The 17,163-nt window shown below is 39.8% G+C and overlaps 3 protein-coding genes across 7 annotated transcripts in view; 2 read left to right on the top strand and 1 right to left on the bottom strand.

Annotated features, from left to right (window-relative positions):
• Window positions 1–5,168: 5,168 nt before the first annotated feature.
• On the top strand, window positions 5,169–7,585 carry LOC117252618 (C2 calcium-dependent domain-containing protein 4C). The gene is made up of 2 exons (XM_033619660.2): window positions 5,169–5,198; window positions 5,332–7,585. The coding sequence occupies exon 2, from the start codon at window positions 5,387–5,389 to the stop codon at window positions 6,626–6,628; it is 1,242 nt and encodes a 413-aa protein (XP_033475551.1). The 5' UTR covers window positions 5,169–5,198; window positions 5,332–5,386; the 3' UTR covers window positions 6,629–7,585.
• A 1,771-nt stretch (window positions 7,586–9,356) lies between these two features.
• On the bottom strand, window positions 9,357–14,742 carry LOC117252293 (uncharacterized). Of its 3 annotated transcripts, none has more exons than XM_033619072.2 (7): window positions 14,617–14,742; window positions 12,646–13,581; window positions 12,077–12,173; window positions 11,732–11,833; window positions 11,352–11,527; window positions 11,089–11,178; window positions 9,357–10,560 (listed from the first exon to the last, which is right to left on the bottom strand). In XM_033619072.2, exons 2-7 carry the CDS (start codon window positions 13,575–13,577, stop codon window positions 9,879–9,881), a joined length of 2,079 nt encoding a protein of 692 aa, XP_033474963.2. In that variant the 5' UTR covers window positions 13,578–13,581; window positions 14,617–14,742; the 3' UTR covers window positions 9,357–9,878. The 3 variants fall into 3 exon arrangements, with proteins under 3 accessions (XP_033474963.2, XP_078026816.1, XP_078026817.1); XM_078170690.1 differs by lacking the exon at window positions 14,617–14,742 and adding an exon at window positions 13,689–13,788; XM_078170691.1 differs by lacking the exon at window positions 14,617–14,742 and having other exon boundaries at window positions 12,646–12,680; window positions 13,367–13,488.
• A 13-nt stretch (window positions 14,743–14,755) lies between these two features.
• Window positions 14,756–17,163, top strand: part of vps13a (vacuolar protein sorting 13 homolog A) — a 50,534-nt gene continuing 48,126 nt past the window's right edge. For all 3 annotated transcript variants that reach the window (XM_033619832.2, XM_033619829.2, XM_033619833.2), the window contains exons 1-6: window positions 14,756–14,941; window positions 15,658–15,701; window positions 15,806–15,848; window positions 15,930–16,025; window positions 16,474–16,575; window positions 16,900–17,009. In XM_033619832.2, the coding sequence (XP_033475723.2) occupies window positions 14,842–14,941; window positions 15,658–15,701; window positions 15,806–15,848; window positions 15,930–16,025; window positions 16,474–16,575; window positions 16,900–17,009 (495 nt within the window). In that variant the 5' untranslated portion in view covers window positions 14,756–14,841. The remainder of the gene's footprint in view (window positions 14,942–15,657; window positions 15,702–15,805; window positions 15,849–15,929; window positions 16,026–16,473; window positions 16,576–16,899; window positions 17,010–17,163) is intronic.

Below are 17,163 nucleotides of genomic sequence, written 5' to 3'. Positions count from 1 at the left end.
CATTTAAAGTTTTGACTCATTTCTGTAAAACAGTGTGTAACCTAGGGATTTAAAAACTTACCCAAACATTAAAGCAATTCAAAACTGGTGATGCTGAAACAGTGGTGTTGAAATTTACAATTAAAGGCTATTACCTGATCAGTGTGTGCCAGTTCTGCAGTTTTCTGTAACCGCTTATCCTTTTAGAGGTCGTGGGGGAGCTGGAGCCTATCCCAGCTGACACTGGGCGAGAGGCGGGGTACACCCTGGACAGGTCTCCAGACTATCACAGGGCTGACACATAGAGACAGACAACCATTCACACTCACATTCACACCTACGGGCAAATTAGAGTCACCAATTAACCTGCATGTCTTTGGACTGTGGGAGGAAGCTGGAGTACCTGGAGAAAACAAACGCTGACGCGGGGAGAACACATGGCACAAGGAGGTTTTCATCATACTGCTTTCTAATCTTTCCTAATTTCTTTAAAGGCATTACACTACACTTAATTTTACATGATACATGATTATTTAATTAGTATATGGTTTCACAGTATGGGTGTAAAGTTTTGCCTATCGACTTGCAAAAATACTACTGAATAAATCTTTAGCAGAGTTTCAAATGGCACGCTGACATGAAACTTATTTATCATTCGAAATCGGAGCTTTAAACAAAAATTACCCATAGAGAATCAACAAAGACTCTCTTGATTGATCTTTGATCATCAGGCACCAGAGGTCTTTCCTGTCCCATTCACTACACCGAAGTGAATCCCCACCAACTCTTAGGAACAATTCCTCCTTCTGAGTGAGTTTGAGAGAGTCAGCTTCCATGAAAACAGAGTTAAAGTTTCCATTGTACCATCTTTGTGATGAAGGAAGGCTAAAAGGTCACGTTTAGCTCTGGGCTGGTGGTTAGCGGGATGAAGTTACAGCCTGTACATCAATTATAATGTACGCACTATCAGTGAAGTGGCTGTTTGCTCTGGGTTTTTACTGGCTCAACTCTCAGATGATATCCAGAAGCTCCTGGTTCCTTCTCGCAGCAGACACTGGTGTGTTGGCCTGCTCCCCAAATAAAAGGAAAAAGACTGTAAATCAGAGTTTGAATAAATGTTTAAATTATGATGCTTCAAAGGGTATATGCATGGCCTTTAAACTTGTTTTGGGCACTAGCTACATTTACATGCACACTAACATTCAACTCACAATATGACAATATTCTGAATTTGATCTGGGTCATGTAAACAGCATGTTCAGTTTGGATATTCCAAATTAGACCTTTTTCTGAATGAAACCTTTTCTGTCAGGATTCTAACTTGGAATGTGCCGGTTTTATTCTGGTTTTAGGAGCTTTCTTTGTGCATGTATGCAGCGCATTCAGAATATACATCTTGACTGGGGTTTTTACAGCAGTTTGTGACACACAGCCTCTTGACTGTTTGCGGTCGGCTCTGTGCTTGTGCACAAACCAACACGCCAGCAGTTTGCAAGGCTGTGGGGAGAGATGCATGCCCAACAGAAAAGCCCACATTTCTGGTCAAAAGGACAAACACACCTACTTTTAAACATCATGAAAGACTTGGATATCAACAGATTTTTGGATATGTGCAGATATCATAACATCAAACTTTTCCAGAAAGTGGTTGAAGAAATGAAAGAGGAAGGCTAGTTTGATGCAAAGAAGCAAAATGGCACAAGCGGTTCCAGCTGTTCCACTTTTCCATATTTTGACAACATGTTAGGGTACATTAACTGGGGTATACACAGCTGCCTGTAAATAGGAATATTAATTTTCATTAGCCCTGTAAACAGCTTAGTAGGAATACTGTCTTCTTCAAAACAAGGGCAAAAAACTAAATATTTTGTGCATGTAAACAAAGTCTGGGAGTAGCGTAAAAGAGGGAAAATGTTTAGAGCAGTAGTTCCCAACTGGGCCAAAAAGGGGGGCAGGTCCATTCTGAATGGACTGCAAGTGACTCACAAACATGTAAGGCTGTCAAAAACACACTTTATTTTTAGGTACAGTGAATTTCCAGCACAGAGTTTTAATTTTGAAGTGTGATTTCGTGCTGTAAAGTGAATGGCTAACGGACAGCCACTTGACAGAGACAGCAAACTAGCCAAACAACATGGCTAAATACAAGGATAATGCTGAATGTATTAAACTGTGTGGACCTTAAACTAATGACTAAGGAGAAATCTGGACCCTGTGGCTAGACCATTGGGAACCACTGGTTTAGAGTGTAGCTCTATACTGTAGTGAGAGGGTGTTAAATTACATAGTACTTCACACAAATTCACTCTACTCTGCCTGATATTTGACCAGCATATAGGTGTTTTCCAAAAGCTAGGTATGGAATAAAACATGGTTCAATAAATGACTTATTGAACTTAATGAAAGCACAGTTTTAAGGTTCTGAGTTTAAGTCCTACAAAAGTCTTCACAAAACAAGCTAGACTGGAAAGAAAAGTGTGTATTCGCTGAGACCTTTAAAGCATTTTGGTTGATTGGTTAACATCTTGTTCTACTGAATGAATTAACAAAATGAAGCCCACAAAATATAAAAAAATAAATTATTATTTTAAAAATGTGGCGCTCCAGAACAAAAAGGTTTTAACACTAATGCACCTGACAGCGGTGGAGCATTTGGCAACAATGCACTGTTCTCTCGTTAGCGTTAATTGCAGCTGTGACAGCGGTTAAAGGCAAAGGTCCTTCTCTGACTCCCAATCATTTATCTCTCCATTACGGAGAGCACTCTGGGTTTTTATTGGTGTAATAAAGTCAATCTTCACTATCACAAAAAGCCTCCTGACCCCTGGGTGCTCCGGAGGCCCCTGACTCCTCCCAAATGTATTCATCATCTTCATATTCATTCTCTGTCACACACACACACACACACACACACACGCACATGTACAGGTACACACACTGCATGCAAACAGTGGGCACACAGGCAGAGATGTTGTTTCTCACTTACTGTTTAATTAGAACAGAGAGGATCATTTTAATGAAGCAAGGGACAGGTGTCTTGAGAGTGGGTGTGTTTTTGCGCGTGTGCCTTAAGCAAAAATGACTAACTCTGTATTTCCATTTCATTTGCAATCATTTCTATAGATGTTTTAATGTTAATAATGTATACAAATATATCAACTATATCCCACTGATGTCTTTACTGAGACAAATAAGAGTTTAAGGATGCCTGTTAGTAAATCTGGTACTTGTGCGCCCTCTTGTGGTGTGAAGAACTCACATTGTTCAAAGGACCTGTTAGTTCTGCAACCACATACGCGTTTGATAACATGAATGTCATGTAATTTCTTCACATAGTAAGGTCCAAAAAATAAACTAACATAACAGGTGTCCTTAGATAGAAATGCCACTGTCTTATAAATTAGCTGAAACATTTTCAGAGGAGCATGAAAAGTCCAAAAAGGGTAATCTAAAATAGATAAAATCACAATTCAATTAAAAATTTGGACACTAAACTAGAGGAAGAGAAGTGGCAGAGATGTTGAGGAAACAAGATGTTTTTCAGTGTAAAAATCTTCAGTTTTAATATGTATAATTCCATCAGTGCCAATAAAAAGTCAGAAACTGGCTCATCTGCACACTGAAAATGAAAAGATTGAATGACTGAGGGGGATGAATTCATCCTGCAGATACAGATTACCCTCTATGCTCAGTGACTCATATGCCAAGTTGGCATTTACCAAGTGTATTAAAATCAATAAAGGCAGTCAAACGAATACATGTTGTGTGTTACATAAGCCTACGATTCTGGTCAAATAGGTCACCGTTTCTTCTGCTGAGTGTAGAGGAGCAATGTCTGTATTTACAAGTATATCTGTCATGTTTGAAATAATAATAAAAAGACATTGTTAAACTGACTATAAACAGTATTATCTTTTTTTTAATCTTTCAAGGATCAATGCAAAGTCACAAAATGTTCCCTCATTTACGTGAAAATAAGTGCAAGTTTTTAAAAAGTAACATGTTTCCTTATGTATTTGGTCAGTTATGGGTGTGGACTGCCAGCTGTTTAAAGGTTAGTGGGTCTTTGAGGTGGTGGGTGCTCTCTGTAGGCCTGTGACGCTACCTTTGAATCGCCTTTGAACAAGAGGTCAGCTCTCTCGAAAACAAACTACACCTACGTCATCACGACCATGACAACACACACTTCAATGCTTTAAGTGGTTTTAGTTGAATTCGAGTAAAGGAGGGAACTGGGACACACAAATCTAATAGCGGTGTATCGTGAATATTCAACATCTATCTGAAATATTTCAACTCACATATCAAAATGTAATTGATGTAGTATCAAAATGATCATTTTTATAGATTAAACTGTAATTTATTGGTATGCTGCATGTTAAAGGAATACTCCACTCAATTACTCACCTCGTGTTACACTGAATTTGTGAAGAAAACCTTCTTTTTCTTGCATGCCGCTATATTAAATGATGAATTCATAAATAATAAAGGAAAACAGTGACACACATGTACGAGTATTTGGCACATTCGGGCAAGTGCATGCAACTCTGCTCAGTGGAATACGCAAGCAGAGCTCAAATGCAAGCACTTATCCAGGTGTGTTACTTGTTGGCCTAAGTGTTTTAAATAGTAAGCTTTTAGTGAAAATGCATGTGTTTGGGTAGTACTGAGGATATGACTTGACTTGACTTGCATGAATTATGTGAGAGTTTGTAAATGGATGTTTTGACATAGTTGTGCTGCTGTTAAACATGACCCCCTTTTCTTTGTTCACTGTGTTGGCATGTGGAGGCGTGTAGGCATTGATATCCAAATGATTATTTTTATGAGTGAAGTATTCCTTTAAAGAGGAATTCAGAGCATCACACATAACGCTTTGTGACTATGCCCTCCATTATTTACAGTGCAATAGGCACATTTCACTGTTGTTGTTGTAAACTCAAAAGCTGACGTCACATCCTTGTAGCACAACTTAATGCACATCAATGCCCCCGATTCTGACTGCCACCCGCCCACCCTGTCTCCCACAGACACTGAGTGACATGATGCACATAATGTGTTGTCCTGTGTATGCACGTATGAAACCTGTTTCTGACGCAGGCGGGGGCGGCAGACCAGTGACGCAGAGCTTCACACTCACCTTTAAAATCTGTCACTGGCACATTGGTGACACTCACACAGATCTTCCTTCAGAGGTGGACAGATCAGGACCTCAGCAGGTAAGAGAGAAGACAATATTTGTCATTTCACCATTTGAAATAAACTTTAACTTTCTGTATTTCTACTTCTGTAAATTGTTTTCTTTATTTGTATGATTAACCTCAATTATACTTTTCATTCTGGGTGCAAAAGGAAAAAAAAATTGACATCACAGCATCACAGCATACTTAATCACCAGAAAATAACTATGTGGGTCTTTGAGAAGATCAGGGAGAGTGTGGAGAGCATTCCCTTGGAGCTGAGTCACTATGTGGGGAAGAGTGAGGAGGACATCCTTCTGTCTTCTAAGGCCAGTCTCTCTCACAAGCTACACAACAACATCCTGACTCCGGACAAGATCCCAGAGTTCTGCCTGCCGCCCAGGCTCTGCAAGAGAGGTCCACTGCTAGAAGCTGAGACAACGGTACCTTACCTGCACTGTCTGAGGAAGATGCCCAAAAGCAACACTCCTCCAAACACTATGCATGTGAAGAAGGATGGTGATGTATCAGTGGCTACAAAGAAACCTTTGCCATTCTCTGCAGAGGGGTACGGCCTGGCTGGGATATATGAGAGCCCCAACACTCGAAGGAAAGAGTCTCTGTTCCACTCAAAGTGCCCTGCTTACATGTTTGATAGAAGCCTTCCCAATGCAGCACCCAGGCTGGCAAAGGCAACAAACCTGCCCAAGAAAACTTTATCGAGGTTTCTCCCTCTGGTGTCATCCAAGAGCCTGTCAGAGACAGGAAGCACAGGAAGCGAAACACCTTCTTCCAGTGACTCATCCCCCTTCAGTTCCCCTTATAGTGCTAAATCCTCCCTGTACTTCCCACCAAGCAGTGGCCGTCTGAAAGGAGCAACATCCTGTCCCTCGTTAACTGACAGTAGGGAGATTAGAGGGAGGTGGAAGAGGGCGATTTTAAGTTTAACAACCTCGCCCAGTAGCCCTCCAAGCTTAAAGGGAAGCTCACCCACCTTAGCCCCATCTGCCCTCTTCCCGTTGGATGTTCTGCAGTGCCAGGAGAGACTTCAGCATGAGCACATCCTCCCTTTGCAGTGCCGTGGTAAAGTGCGCCTCTACATTGAGCACAACACATTGTCCACCAACACAGTCTCACCCATTTCCACAGTCAGAGTCCGTGTGGTGTCTGTAGAAGGCCTATGGGATGACACTGACAGACGAACCCTCAACTGTGCAGTCAATCTGTGTCTGACCCCAGGGAAGCTGCAGCAACAGGAGAGTGCCACCATCAGGAACTGCCGCAGCCCTGTGTTTAATGAAGACTTCTTCTTCACAGAGCTGAGCAGAGAGGATCTGCTGGAACTGCAGCTCAGGTTAAAAGTGGTGGATAAACCTGCAGCTGGAACGCTGAGAAGAGGGGCAGTGATTGCAGCAGTCACCAAACCACTGTCGCAGTTACTCCCTCTTAAAAAACAGGCAGAAGAATAACTTATTTTTCATCATTTGATGGGAAGGCAGATATGATACATGATCAAGATGTGTGGTAATTATTAGAATATGTACAAAAGAAAATGTTGAAGAGAAGGAAATAATAAATAATGTAGCTTGTGTAGGCTTCATTTACGTTTTGCAGCTGCTATGTAAATTTTCTCTATTGGTATTTCAATATGATACACAGTACACAAGGCAGTCATTAGGTACTGAATCTTATTGTATTTTTGGTATTCCCTCTTGATCATCTTAATGTACATTTGTGAAAGCTTTTTTGACCACCAGCTAAACTGCTGTGTGATCTGTAGCATGTTTATGTAAAGTAACATTGTTCTCAGACAAAACAACACATATGTTAACAGTGTGGGATGTGCCAGTTAGATTAGTTGTGTTTTTTTCTTGTCTTCCTGTATAGCACCATTTGTGTAAAATGGATACTTTGCCAATTTTTAACTAGCTTTGTATCTTAACAAACTGGGTAGCATGTGTAAATGAACTATGGCAAACTACACCCCATTTTACCAGCGCCCAGATCTCCCTGCCCATCTCTCAGCTCAGATCCACTGGCTCTCGGGCTGGTGCTCGAGCTACAAGTTGTTCTTCCGAATTTTCACCAATGTACCTATAAAATTTTAAAGAGTAACATTATAGAAGTGGTTTGAGAGAAATGCCAGCCCCTCACTCTCTCTCTCAAACTCTGATCAGACTATGAAACTAGGCAGTGCTGATCAAATATAAACCAAGACTCTGTGACTGTATTATCTATTTCTCACCTAAAATGTCTCCAGAAACATCTTTTAACACACTGTTTGGCTGTTTTGTGAGAATTTGTGCACCATACTGTTTCTTGTATTGGAAAAAACGGAGGCTGAAAATACTGAGCTCAAACAATAAAACTAAGTAGTGCTGATAAAATATGAATCAAGATTTTGTTACTGTGTTGCCTGTGTCTCAGCTAAAATTTTTTCAGCAGCATATTTTAGCTCACCGTTTAACTGTGATTCCAGATTGTTTGCTTCAACCTGGCGACAATACTGCTTCCTGTAGAAAAACAAAAGAAAAACATAAATAAATTTATATATATTTGATCTTATCAGGAGGAGCATGCATTGGTTCAGTGCCATGCAGTGCATTCTGGTAGTTGTCGGTTATCTTTTTTAAAGACCATCTTTCCATCAGTGAAATACTTCTTTTAGTAGGCCTACTGATTTGAAAAGAGCTATACAGTTTTACAGAGGACAGATCAATGTCTTTACATAAAAACAGAGCACATTTCATTCAACTTATCAGCTGTTATAAGAAACTGTTTGTTAACTGTGTCAATGTAATGTTTGGCTTCATTCATGCATTGTAAAAATAAAGGTTTTGAATATGTGGATATGGTATTTTTGATAATATGATTAGACAGTAACTGTAAAACCCACATAGAGGCAGTTAACATCTACTTACCCTTGGTTCCTTTCTTTCAGTGCAGCAGCTGGGATACATGCACATGGTAGAAGTTTGCCTTCAGGCCTTTTAACTAGCAGGCCTGCCGTCAGGGGGGGTCAAAGGGTACAGATGACCCTGGCCAAAGGCTAAGGGGGGCCCATGAAAAGGTCTATGGCTGACCCTTAAATTGCATCAAGTACAATTTACTTACTGACTTAAATCACTGACAATACAAGTTATATGTATTAACATGATACATAAATATAATTTTATAATTAAACGACATTTCAACATGCCACCCACCCACCAGCAAGTACCGTGAAATCTGACATGGGTCAGGTTTGTGATGTGCAGAACTCACAAGTGCTGCAGATATAAATGTTTGAGGTGTACTGCTGCCTGATGTGCCAAGTCAGAATGCCTCATCAAAAATCAGGAGCTCCTAAAGGAAAATCCAGGGTACAGGGAGAATGAGAAAATAAAGGAGCAGGGAGGTGATGGACAAGTGTCTGGAAAAAAAATGTGAAGAAGCAACAGGTGTGACAGGCAGAGCTGAAGGTAAAAAGTAGGGCAGAGTAACAGTAAAAAAATAGTAACATGAAGACACGTGTATTATACAGTATTAAACTAGAGGTCCTAAGGCATCCATTGGTACCAACCATGTTATGCTGACTTGTTGGAAAGGGGGGCAAAAAACACTCCAAAGTTGCGCTAGATTTTGACGAGGGAAAAAGGAAGATTACATAAATTGGGTGTGACCAGAAAACTGAGAGTTGACAACTTTATACGCTTCACACTGTTTCAGTTCTGCACACAATTTGACCAATATTTAATTAAAGACTGAATAAATAAATGTAGAAAAAAAAGTTCACTCATGATTTGATCTTATGATTTAATAGCATGCAGTAATGTTTCTCATCAATGTTTGTTTTACTTTTCTCTAACCATTCATTGGAGGACATCTTTTTGGCCCAGGATACATGACTACCTCTGCTTTTCAAAGTAAAAGAACAAGGTCTTAACACGCAGTAGATACAAAATACATTCGCATAAAGCATAAAATTTTGCATAGTGATATGTAGAGTAATTTCGCCCACGGCCCTTTGATGGGTGCGGATGAGTGGCCCACTTTTGAAAATGTTGTCACCTTGCCCATATTTTCTATCAGCTGGCCTGCAACCAGAAGCCCTTTCTGTAAGAAATCTCACCCCTTTCCTGCAGGAGACTCATGTGCCTTACAAGTCAGTAACCTCACCTTGCTGTAACCTCACAGCAACTGCCACCAACAACAACATGGAGGTTCACAACTTTATTGAACAGTGTAGACATAAGACACAGCCAGACATTCAGTATAAAAATGAGTTATATATTTCTCTCTATTTCAGCATGTCTGTGTGCTTGATTTCTGTTATGGTACACATAGCTCTTATTGGTCTTCAGTATTGAGGAAATCCACCAGCATCAATTCCCTTATTACATCTGGTAGTCAATACATGTGTAGTAATTCACCCTGAGTGCATTCATCTTTTTTAAAATTAAACAGGGAGCGAAAGGTAGCAGTAGGTAGGTAGAATATTAGTATGACATATTAAACATTACAAGAAGATTAGACATTAAAGGGGGACACAACACACCCTCCCTATGCCTACATTTATATTTCAATAGACCTTTGTTTTCTCCGTGTCCTACCTCACATTGTTCTTTAGAAATAACAAATTATGAATTTTGCATCAGGCCTTTCCTGTCATATGGAATGAATGCATGTGGTTCGCACTTTTCCTTTGCATTTTTTTTTATACCTTTATCCATGCAGCCTTTAGATTTTTCTTTTCCTCACGTTACTGGTGTACTGCCCAAATGCTAACTGGTGAGCCTTTTTAACTGCAGAAAGTATTGCAGGTGTTTCTTCGTAATCACTGCTCTGACACCACTCGTGCAATTCCGCGATCATATCTTTCACAGTTTCTGATGGGCTTACACCGACAGTGGTGCTCTCAATCAACTGGTTGCCACATTCCTCTGGCAAACTGTCTTGCAGAAGTCTCTCTGAAAGTCTGAGGCACACACAGATTTCTTGAAAGCTATTAGCAAGACATGTGCACTGTTTAGCTTGCGCACTAACAACCCCAAAGTCATTTTGATGATGTACAATCAGATGCTCTCCGTCCCATTCGTAACTTTGTTGTTCAAATAGTGACCTTGCCACCTCCTTTCTAAGGTCATCTATATCAGCACCCACTTCTTGGCATTTTTCTTTGGCCAAAAGGATGTGCTTGCACAGATTACCTCTGGTGGAAACAGCACACTGACACTGCATCGTGACGACATCAACATGATAGTATTTTCCTTCAACTTCAGAAGGAACTGAATACAGACCAGCTTCCTTCACCATAATTTTGTGAAGCAACCCTGCACTCTTCATGCTGGATGCAGCTTCCACTGTGTCTTGTGTCCTGGAGTCTGGAATCAGGTCAGCACCGTGGAGGTCGTCCATGTAGCTTTGAATAAGGAAAGACAATGAACGTTACAGAGCGTGGAAATAAAATGAGTGATTTGCAAATTTTAAACATCAAAATTCTTATCTTTGTCTCAAAGAGCCAGTTGTCTAACATGATGAAAAATATTATTTAATTCACCCTCTACTTGGACCTTAGAAAAGCAAACTCCCTTGGAATTAAAGAAAATAAATTGAAAAGACCTATCTTTTGAATTTGGATTTTAATGTAGGTTAAATTATCTGGTATTATTGTTATTTTTTGTGTGTATTGTGATCAAACTGTTTTTTTTTCTGTGTTTGTGTTGTTTTTGTCTCACTATTGGTTTTCAATTGCTTATTATTGTTTATTTTCATATAATCTTGTTCAGACAAGCACTTTGGGCTGCATCTTTGCATGATATGTGCTATACAAATCAAGTTATTATTACTATTTAGAGAATATACAAAGAGGGTCATCAGGACTGCTGACTACCCGTGCTTTTCCTTGAGTTCAGGAGTGCAAATATTCAACTATCAGTATGCTACAAACCTGCAGTAGTTGAAAACTTTTTTATTCAGGAGTAGAAGCAGTTCATCAAGACGTCTGTTAGCATATCCTCGAGGAAACTGATACTTGATGCTGAAAAAACAATATTAAGAAAAGAAGGGTATGAACTGAAACTGGCCACAGAGATCACTTCATGTTAACATTTATTTCTTTTTTGTTATGTAAATAACTAACTGGAAATGCTATAAAATATGATGTATACTGTTACATTAAAATTGTTTTAGTATTGGATTTAAGAGCCAAACCTCTCCACTAAGTTGTTGGTTTTGTTGCTTTGATAAAAAAGGCGTTGTCCATACTTGGCCCACATCTCTGCATGTTGGAACCACTGTGTTTGCAGATATGTGGAGATGGTTTTGGTGCCAGTCATTGCATCAAGCTTCTCTGTGACCTCCTTGGCTTTTTCAGTGAAGTCAGTTGCCTATATAACAATAAAATACAAAAAATGAGGACCAGTTTTTAAATTCATTGTATCAATGCACTGCCCAAGCACCTGAGGTCATTTGCACCCAACTGGGTCCAACAGGCTGACGTAGAAATGCACACCACCATCACCTGTGTGTTGGTGGGTGCAGTTCAAGGGCACTCCAAAAAGGAAATGGCATTGTTATAACAAATTACTTACAAGTGCACACTGTTTCAGCAGGATCATTGACCTAATGACCTCATAACGTACTTCTGGGTTCTTGTTGCAACCCTCCTGCCGCAGCATCCAGCGATGAACAGCCTATTCAATACAAAACATGACAAAATGTCTCAAAAGTATAACCAGAGACAGTCCAGTGATTTTAAATATCAAAAAATTGATACAGATGACTCTCCATTCAAAGAGACAGTGCTCAGGTCGTGTTAGTCTTCCAAGTCCCTGTCATCAAGATAGCAACAGCGTGAACTGGCTTCTCTACACTTAATATGACATTAGCACTGTTCTGTTTTGACAATACTTTATGTCTAGGAACTTTGGCATTACCTGGAGAACATGGAACCAACATAACAGTATTTTTGCATGTGGGAACACGTTGCGTATTGCCTCAATCTCCTTCACATCACGGTCAATCATGATGTACCTGTAAACGGAAACAACAGACTCTTTGTATGGAATGTTTGTGTAGTATTTTTTCTTACAATATGGCTGCCTATAATGATTGGTAACCACGTTTAAAAGAAAATCCCTAATTTCTGTGCATTGGGATGGTAGTTAAAATGTTGGTAAAGCATATTACCAGATTCGGAGCACTGTGGAAGTTTCGAATAGAGAAATCTGCAACACTAACGACTGCACCAACAATGAAAGTACTTTCTACATCACAAACATATTCAGATAAAATAATGAAAAGGTGAAAAGGTGTTAAAAATGTAATCATGATCTCTAGTAAAAGGCTAAGTATCGCACAGTGAGAGGTTATTATGGTTACAAAGGACTCTTTAACAGATTAGCATATTAGCCTGTCCATCAGGGTGAAAGATATAATACATAGATGAATATTTATACACACTTTAGACAGAATTATTTGTGGTGTGGTATTTTAGACGAGTTACCTTGGATGAAATGGACTGGCAGCCTCTTGCAGCTTCTGCAAACATAGTGACAAGTATTCTGATGATTCCTCGCTCAAGATGAAAAAAGCAACAGGGACACCCCGGCCATGGTCCGATTTGATGGCAACAGCATATAATACAAATCCATATTGTGTAATACCCTTGTATGTAGCGTCAAGATATATCATCTCAGGGCCATATTTTTTTAACTGTTGAATTTGCCAGGGTGAGCTTAAAACAATAATCAGTGGCTTCTTCTTACTATGTGAAAGAGTCTGATAGAAAATTACACTCTCTTTTAACTCTGTTTTGACCAGATGATCGACAGCAACACTATCATTGCCGATGACATGCACTCTGGTCTGTGACTGAAAGTTCTTTTTTAACAGTGTAATGTCCTTAGGGGTAACAAAGTAGCTTCGATCTGTGTGATCCTTGTTCCCCTGGGCCTTCGCCCACTCTTTGCATTTAAGCAGGATTTCTGCATTTGAATCTCCCAGCTGAAAACAGGTATGAATATAGGCAATCAAATCGCTGTCCATCTGATTTGAGCGATCTTCCTGAGGATTGCCGAGGTCATGTCCCGAGTGCTTGTTCATTAGGCGCACAATGCAGTTGTTGAAGGTGTTTTTGCTCACAAATGTAAATGAAACATAGGCTCCACAACTGTTGGCCCTTGTGGTCATGGGCTCTCCGTTTGACTTCCCTTTACATTTATTACCTCTTTCACACCGCCACTGGATCTGGTCTGGTCCCCTTTTTTTCATAGCTGTGAATATTCCAGTCCCATTACTTTCTAATTCCTCCAAGTGTCTTGACATGAACTCGTCCCGCGTCTCATTGCGGGGTACGTTGTGTACTGTCCTTTTAACGTCTGGATGGCGTTCTTTGCGGAGATTACTTTCCAATGACCGCAGACAGTAAGAATCCATTTCACTGAAATACAAAAGAAAAGGAAAAGTCAAATAATCATTGAACAATCATGACATAATTTAAAAGGAACACTGTCCAATGAGAATTAAAAGGAAATTTAGGTAATTTACTTCTGCTCGACTGGCAATGGTGTAGTTGTAGTTGATGAGGTGGGTGTACTACGAGGTAGATGGGTAGGTTACTGAGGAGGAAGTGGGTATACTGTAAATGGTCAGAAAAGGAGGTGGATATACCCCATATACTGCGTATACCGTCCACTTCACCAGTGAGACTGTGAGAAAGTATGTGACATTTCACAAACAGTATGAACTTATTCAAACTGCAATTCTCAGTCATATCTATTGAAAATGTAAACCTATAATCCTACTGGACATAAACACTACACTCATCAACTAGTGCAAGCTGTTGTGTCAAACAAACAATACAGTACCTACCAGTAATAAACAGAAAAACTATTTCCTAATTAATATTTAATAGATACCTGTGATAACTACAATAACCTGCCTGTTTAAATTAGTTTCTTGTGATAACTGCACTAACCATTCTCAGAGAAACATAGTTGATATTACTAGCTACTAGTGATAATAGCACTATCCTTTCTGACAGAAATATAATTAGTTTATATAATTATCTACCCGTGATAAATGTGTTAACGTTAGACTTCTTATTAGCTATCAGTAGTATATGCGTTGGCTTTTTCGACAGGAAAAACTGTTAAAGATAGCCACCAGTGATACATTGACTAGCCTTTCTGACAGGAAGACCATTGTTATTATTTTTATTTAACTAACATCACTAACTTATGTCACAAAATGTGATTTATCTTAGGAGCTGCCAGTGATAAAGCACTTTTAATTTAGCAGACTAAATCTATCTTCAACTGCTAAAAGGGGCTAATGTTTACGCTAATGTTCATTTAGCAATTTCTGCAAAAATGTAGCTTGCAAGCTAACATTAGCAAGTTAGCTTGTTAACTTTCACACACAAAAAGCAATAACTAGTTTGTATTAAATCAACGTTAATAACTTCATTACTTACGAATGATGTAAACTCTGGACGGTTGGTCGAAGCGGAACTCTTCGCACCACTGGTCGGAGCGTACCGGATGTTGCACATTAGACTTCCTTGGTTTCAGCAGTGGGACAATTCTGCCGGAAGTATGACGTTGGGCACCGCCCACCGCAGAACGTCCTCATCTGACGTTGGGGCAAGCGAGTCCTCAGAATGTAAACATGGTGACAGGTAGATGAAAGAAAAGCCAAAATGGTCTTCGAAAGCTTGGTGGTTGATGTCCTCAACCGGTTTTTGGGGGACTACGTTGTCAACCTCGACAGCTCGCAGCTAAAGCTCGGCATATGGGGAGGTAACTGAACTTGTGTTTGTCGTTTTAGTGGACGAGCTCGCTAACCAAGCTAGCTAGCTAATGCTAACAGTCATTAGCCGTCAGTCGTGTGAGACAGACTCCCTCAGCTGTCAGTGTCAGTTTGTCTCGTTCAACGTTAGCTGTCCAGTTTGAGCTAAACAGCGCAGTCAAATGCTAGTTTATTCATAGACAAGTCAGGCTTGTTAGTTTTTGGCTGCTACAATTACCTTATGTCAACGTGCCTCATTTGCTACTGCAAGGCTGTTTGCTCACTGCATTCATGCGAGTTACAGAGGAGCCATCAGTTCGGGGTCACACCCTTTCACACACCCAGGTTAAGACTCGCCACTGTGCTTCATACTGGGTCCCTTTCACAAGCTCAGCCAGGATCGTGCACAGTCACAGCTCTGTGCACGATCCTGGCAAATGAGAGGATTAGTAGAGAGGTTTCAGAGCCACTGCTAAACATGCACCAACTTGTAGCAAGTAATCAAACCACAGAGTAAATACCTTCTTTTTTTTTAACCAAAGCTTCCATGAATGGTTTTTTAATAATATGTGATTTCTATTGCCTGAATCTGTTAAATCAATAGATAAAGGTCAAAAATCTCGGACTACACTGTGTTTCTCTGCACCTTACAACACAATACTGATCTGTTTGGCCTATCATAATGTACATAGTAACAATCAGTAAACAAATACTCCTGTCATTGCAGGTGATGCTGTTCTAACAAATCTTGAAATAAAGGAAAATGCCTTGGTAAGTTGCAAATAAGTGTTTAAGTAAGCAAAACTAGTCTGTCATTACATTCTGGCATTCATGATGGATTTGTGTTACAGTGATTTACTGCTCTTTCATTGCAGAGTCAACTTGACATTCCTTTTAAAGTGAGAGCCGGTCATATAGGTGAGGTTGTTATTTGTCACTATTTGTCACATACCCTTTGGCACAGAGGAGTATCTTCTCACTTTGTGTTTCTTTTAATAGGACGGCTGGAGCTAAAGATACCATGGAAGAACCTCTACACCCAGTCAGTGGAGGCGACACTGGATGGTGTCTATCTGCTTATAGTCCCCACAGCAAGTGAGATCACGTCGACATCCACCTAAATTCATAAAAATGTTCTCATCATAGACATTATAGTGTATACTGTTGATTCCCACCATTTCAGTCGACACATACAGTGCCAAAAGGATATTAATCTCCTTTATGTCAATGTTGAGATTTTTACATGTTAAAAATTAAAAAAAACACAGTAAAAATGCATTCAAATAAGTTGCTGTGAAAAAATATGTAAGTGTGGATTTAAAATACTAGGTATATCATGTTCAGTTAAATGAATAAGCCTTATGATTAGCAAACACAGCTCAGTGTGGCACACTAGTCAGACAAAGAAGGTCTCTCACTTATTCATGATCCTAAGGTACTTGTCAGGAACAAACAGAGAACTCAAGCCTAACCTTTTGTATATTTAATTGTTTTTAAAGATGTACAGACAAGTTCTAATTTTTATTGGCCCCATTCTTTCCAGGTATAAAGTATGATGCAGACAAGGAAGAAAAGCAGCTACAAGAGGCTCGTCAGAGGGAGCTACAGCGGATAGAGGAGACAAAGCTGAAGGCTGCCGAGCAAGGTCAGGGTTAATCTTTTTTTTCTGCGTCTGTGTGTGTAGACATATGAGTCTGCTAAACATTCTCTGTATGTCACTGCATAAATTAGGAAATTTTTGCTTCCAGGTAAGTTTTTAACAGGTTTCAGAGACATTCTTAGCCAAACAGTGAAAATGAATTACTGCCTGTGAAAAAATTAAGTTAACTATGACTTCAAACAGCAGTAATGAGAACTAAGGCTCCTTCAAACCCTCCCTTTGGGGGGGAGGTAGAGGTCAAATTCTTGTTCCTAAAGCTGCAGGACCAGATGAGTTCTAATATTTATCATATTTGTTTCTGTATGACAGAGGACCCTAGTGTGGAAAAGCAGGACACCTTTGTGGAGAAGCTTGTCACTCAGGTCATCAAAAACCTGCAGGTCAAGATCTCTAACATCCACGTACGCTATGAAGATGATGTGAGTATTTACACTGGGTTACCTTAGTGGTGTATTTATATACAACATAACTCAGATTTGCTTTTGTAAAAATAGCAACAAGTGATAGACACAGGGAATAAGATGTGGTTGCATTTTTACAGCCCCTCCGACAATGTATTCTTGTGCGTTAACA

Source organism: Epinephelus lanceolatus, chromosome 9 (assembly GCF_041903045.1).
Source record: "Epinephelus lanceolatus isolate andai-2023 chromosome 9, ASM4190304v1, whole genome shotgun sequence".
Lineage (NCBI taxonomy): Eukaryota > Metazoa > Chordata > Actinopteri > Perciformes > Serranidae > Epinephelus > Epinephelus lanceolatus.
This window is presented reverse-complemented; position numbering and strand designations above follow the sequence as displayed.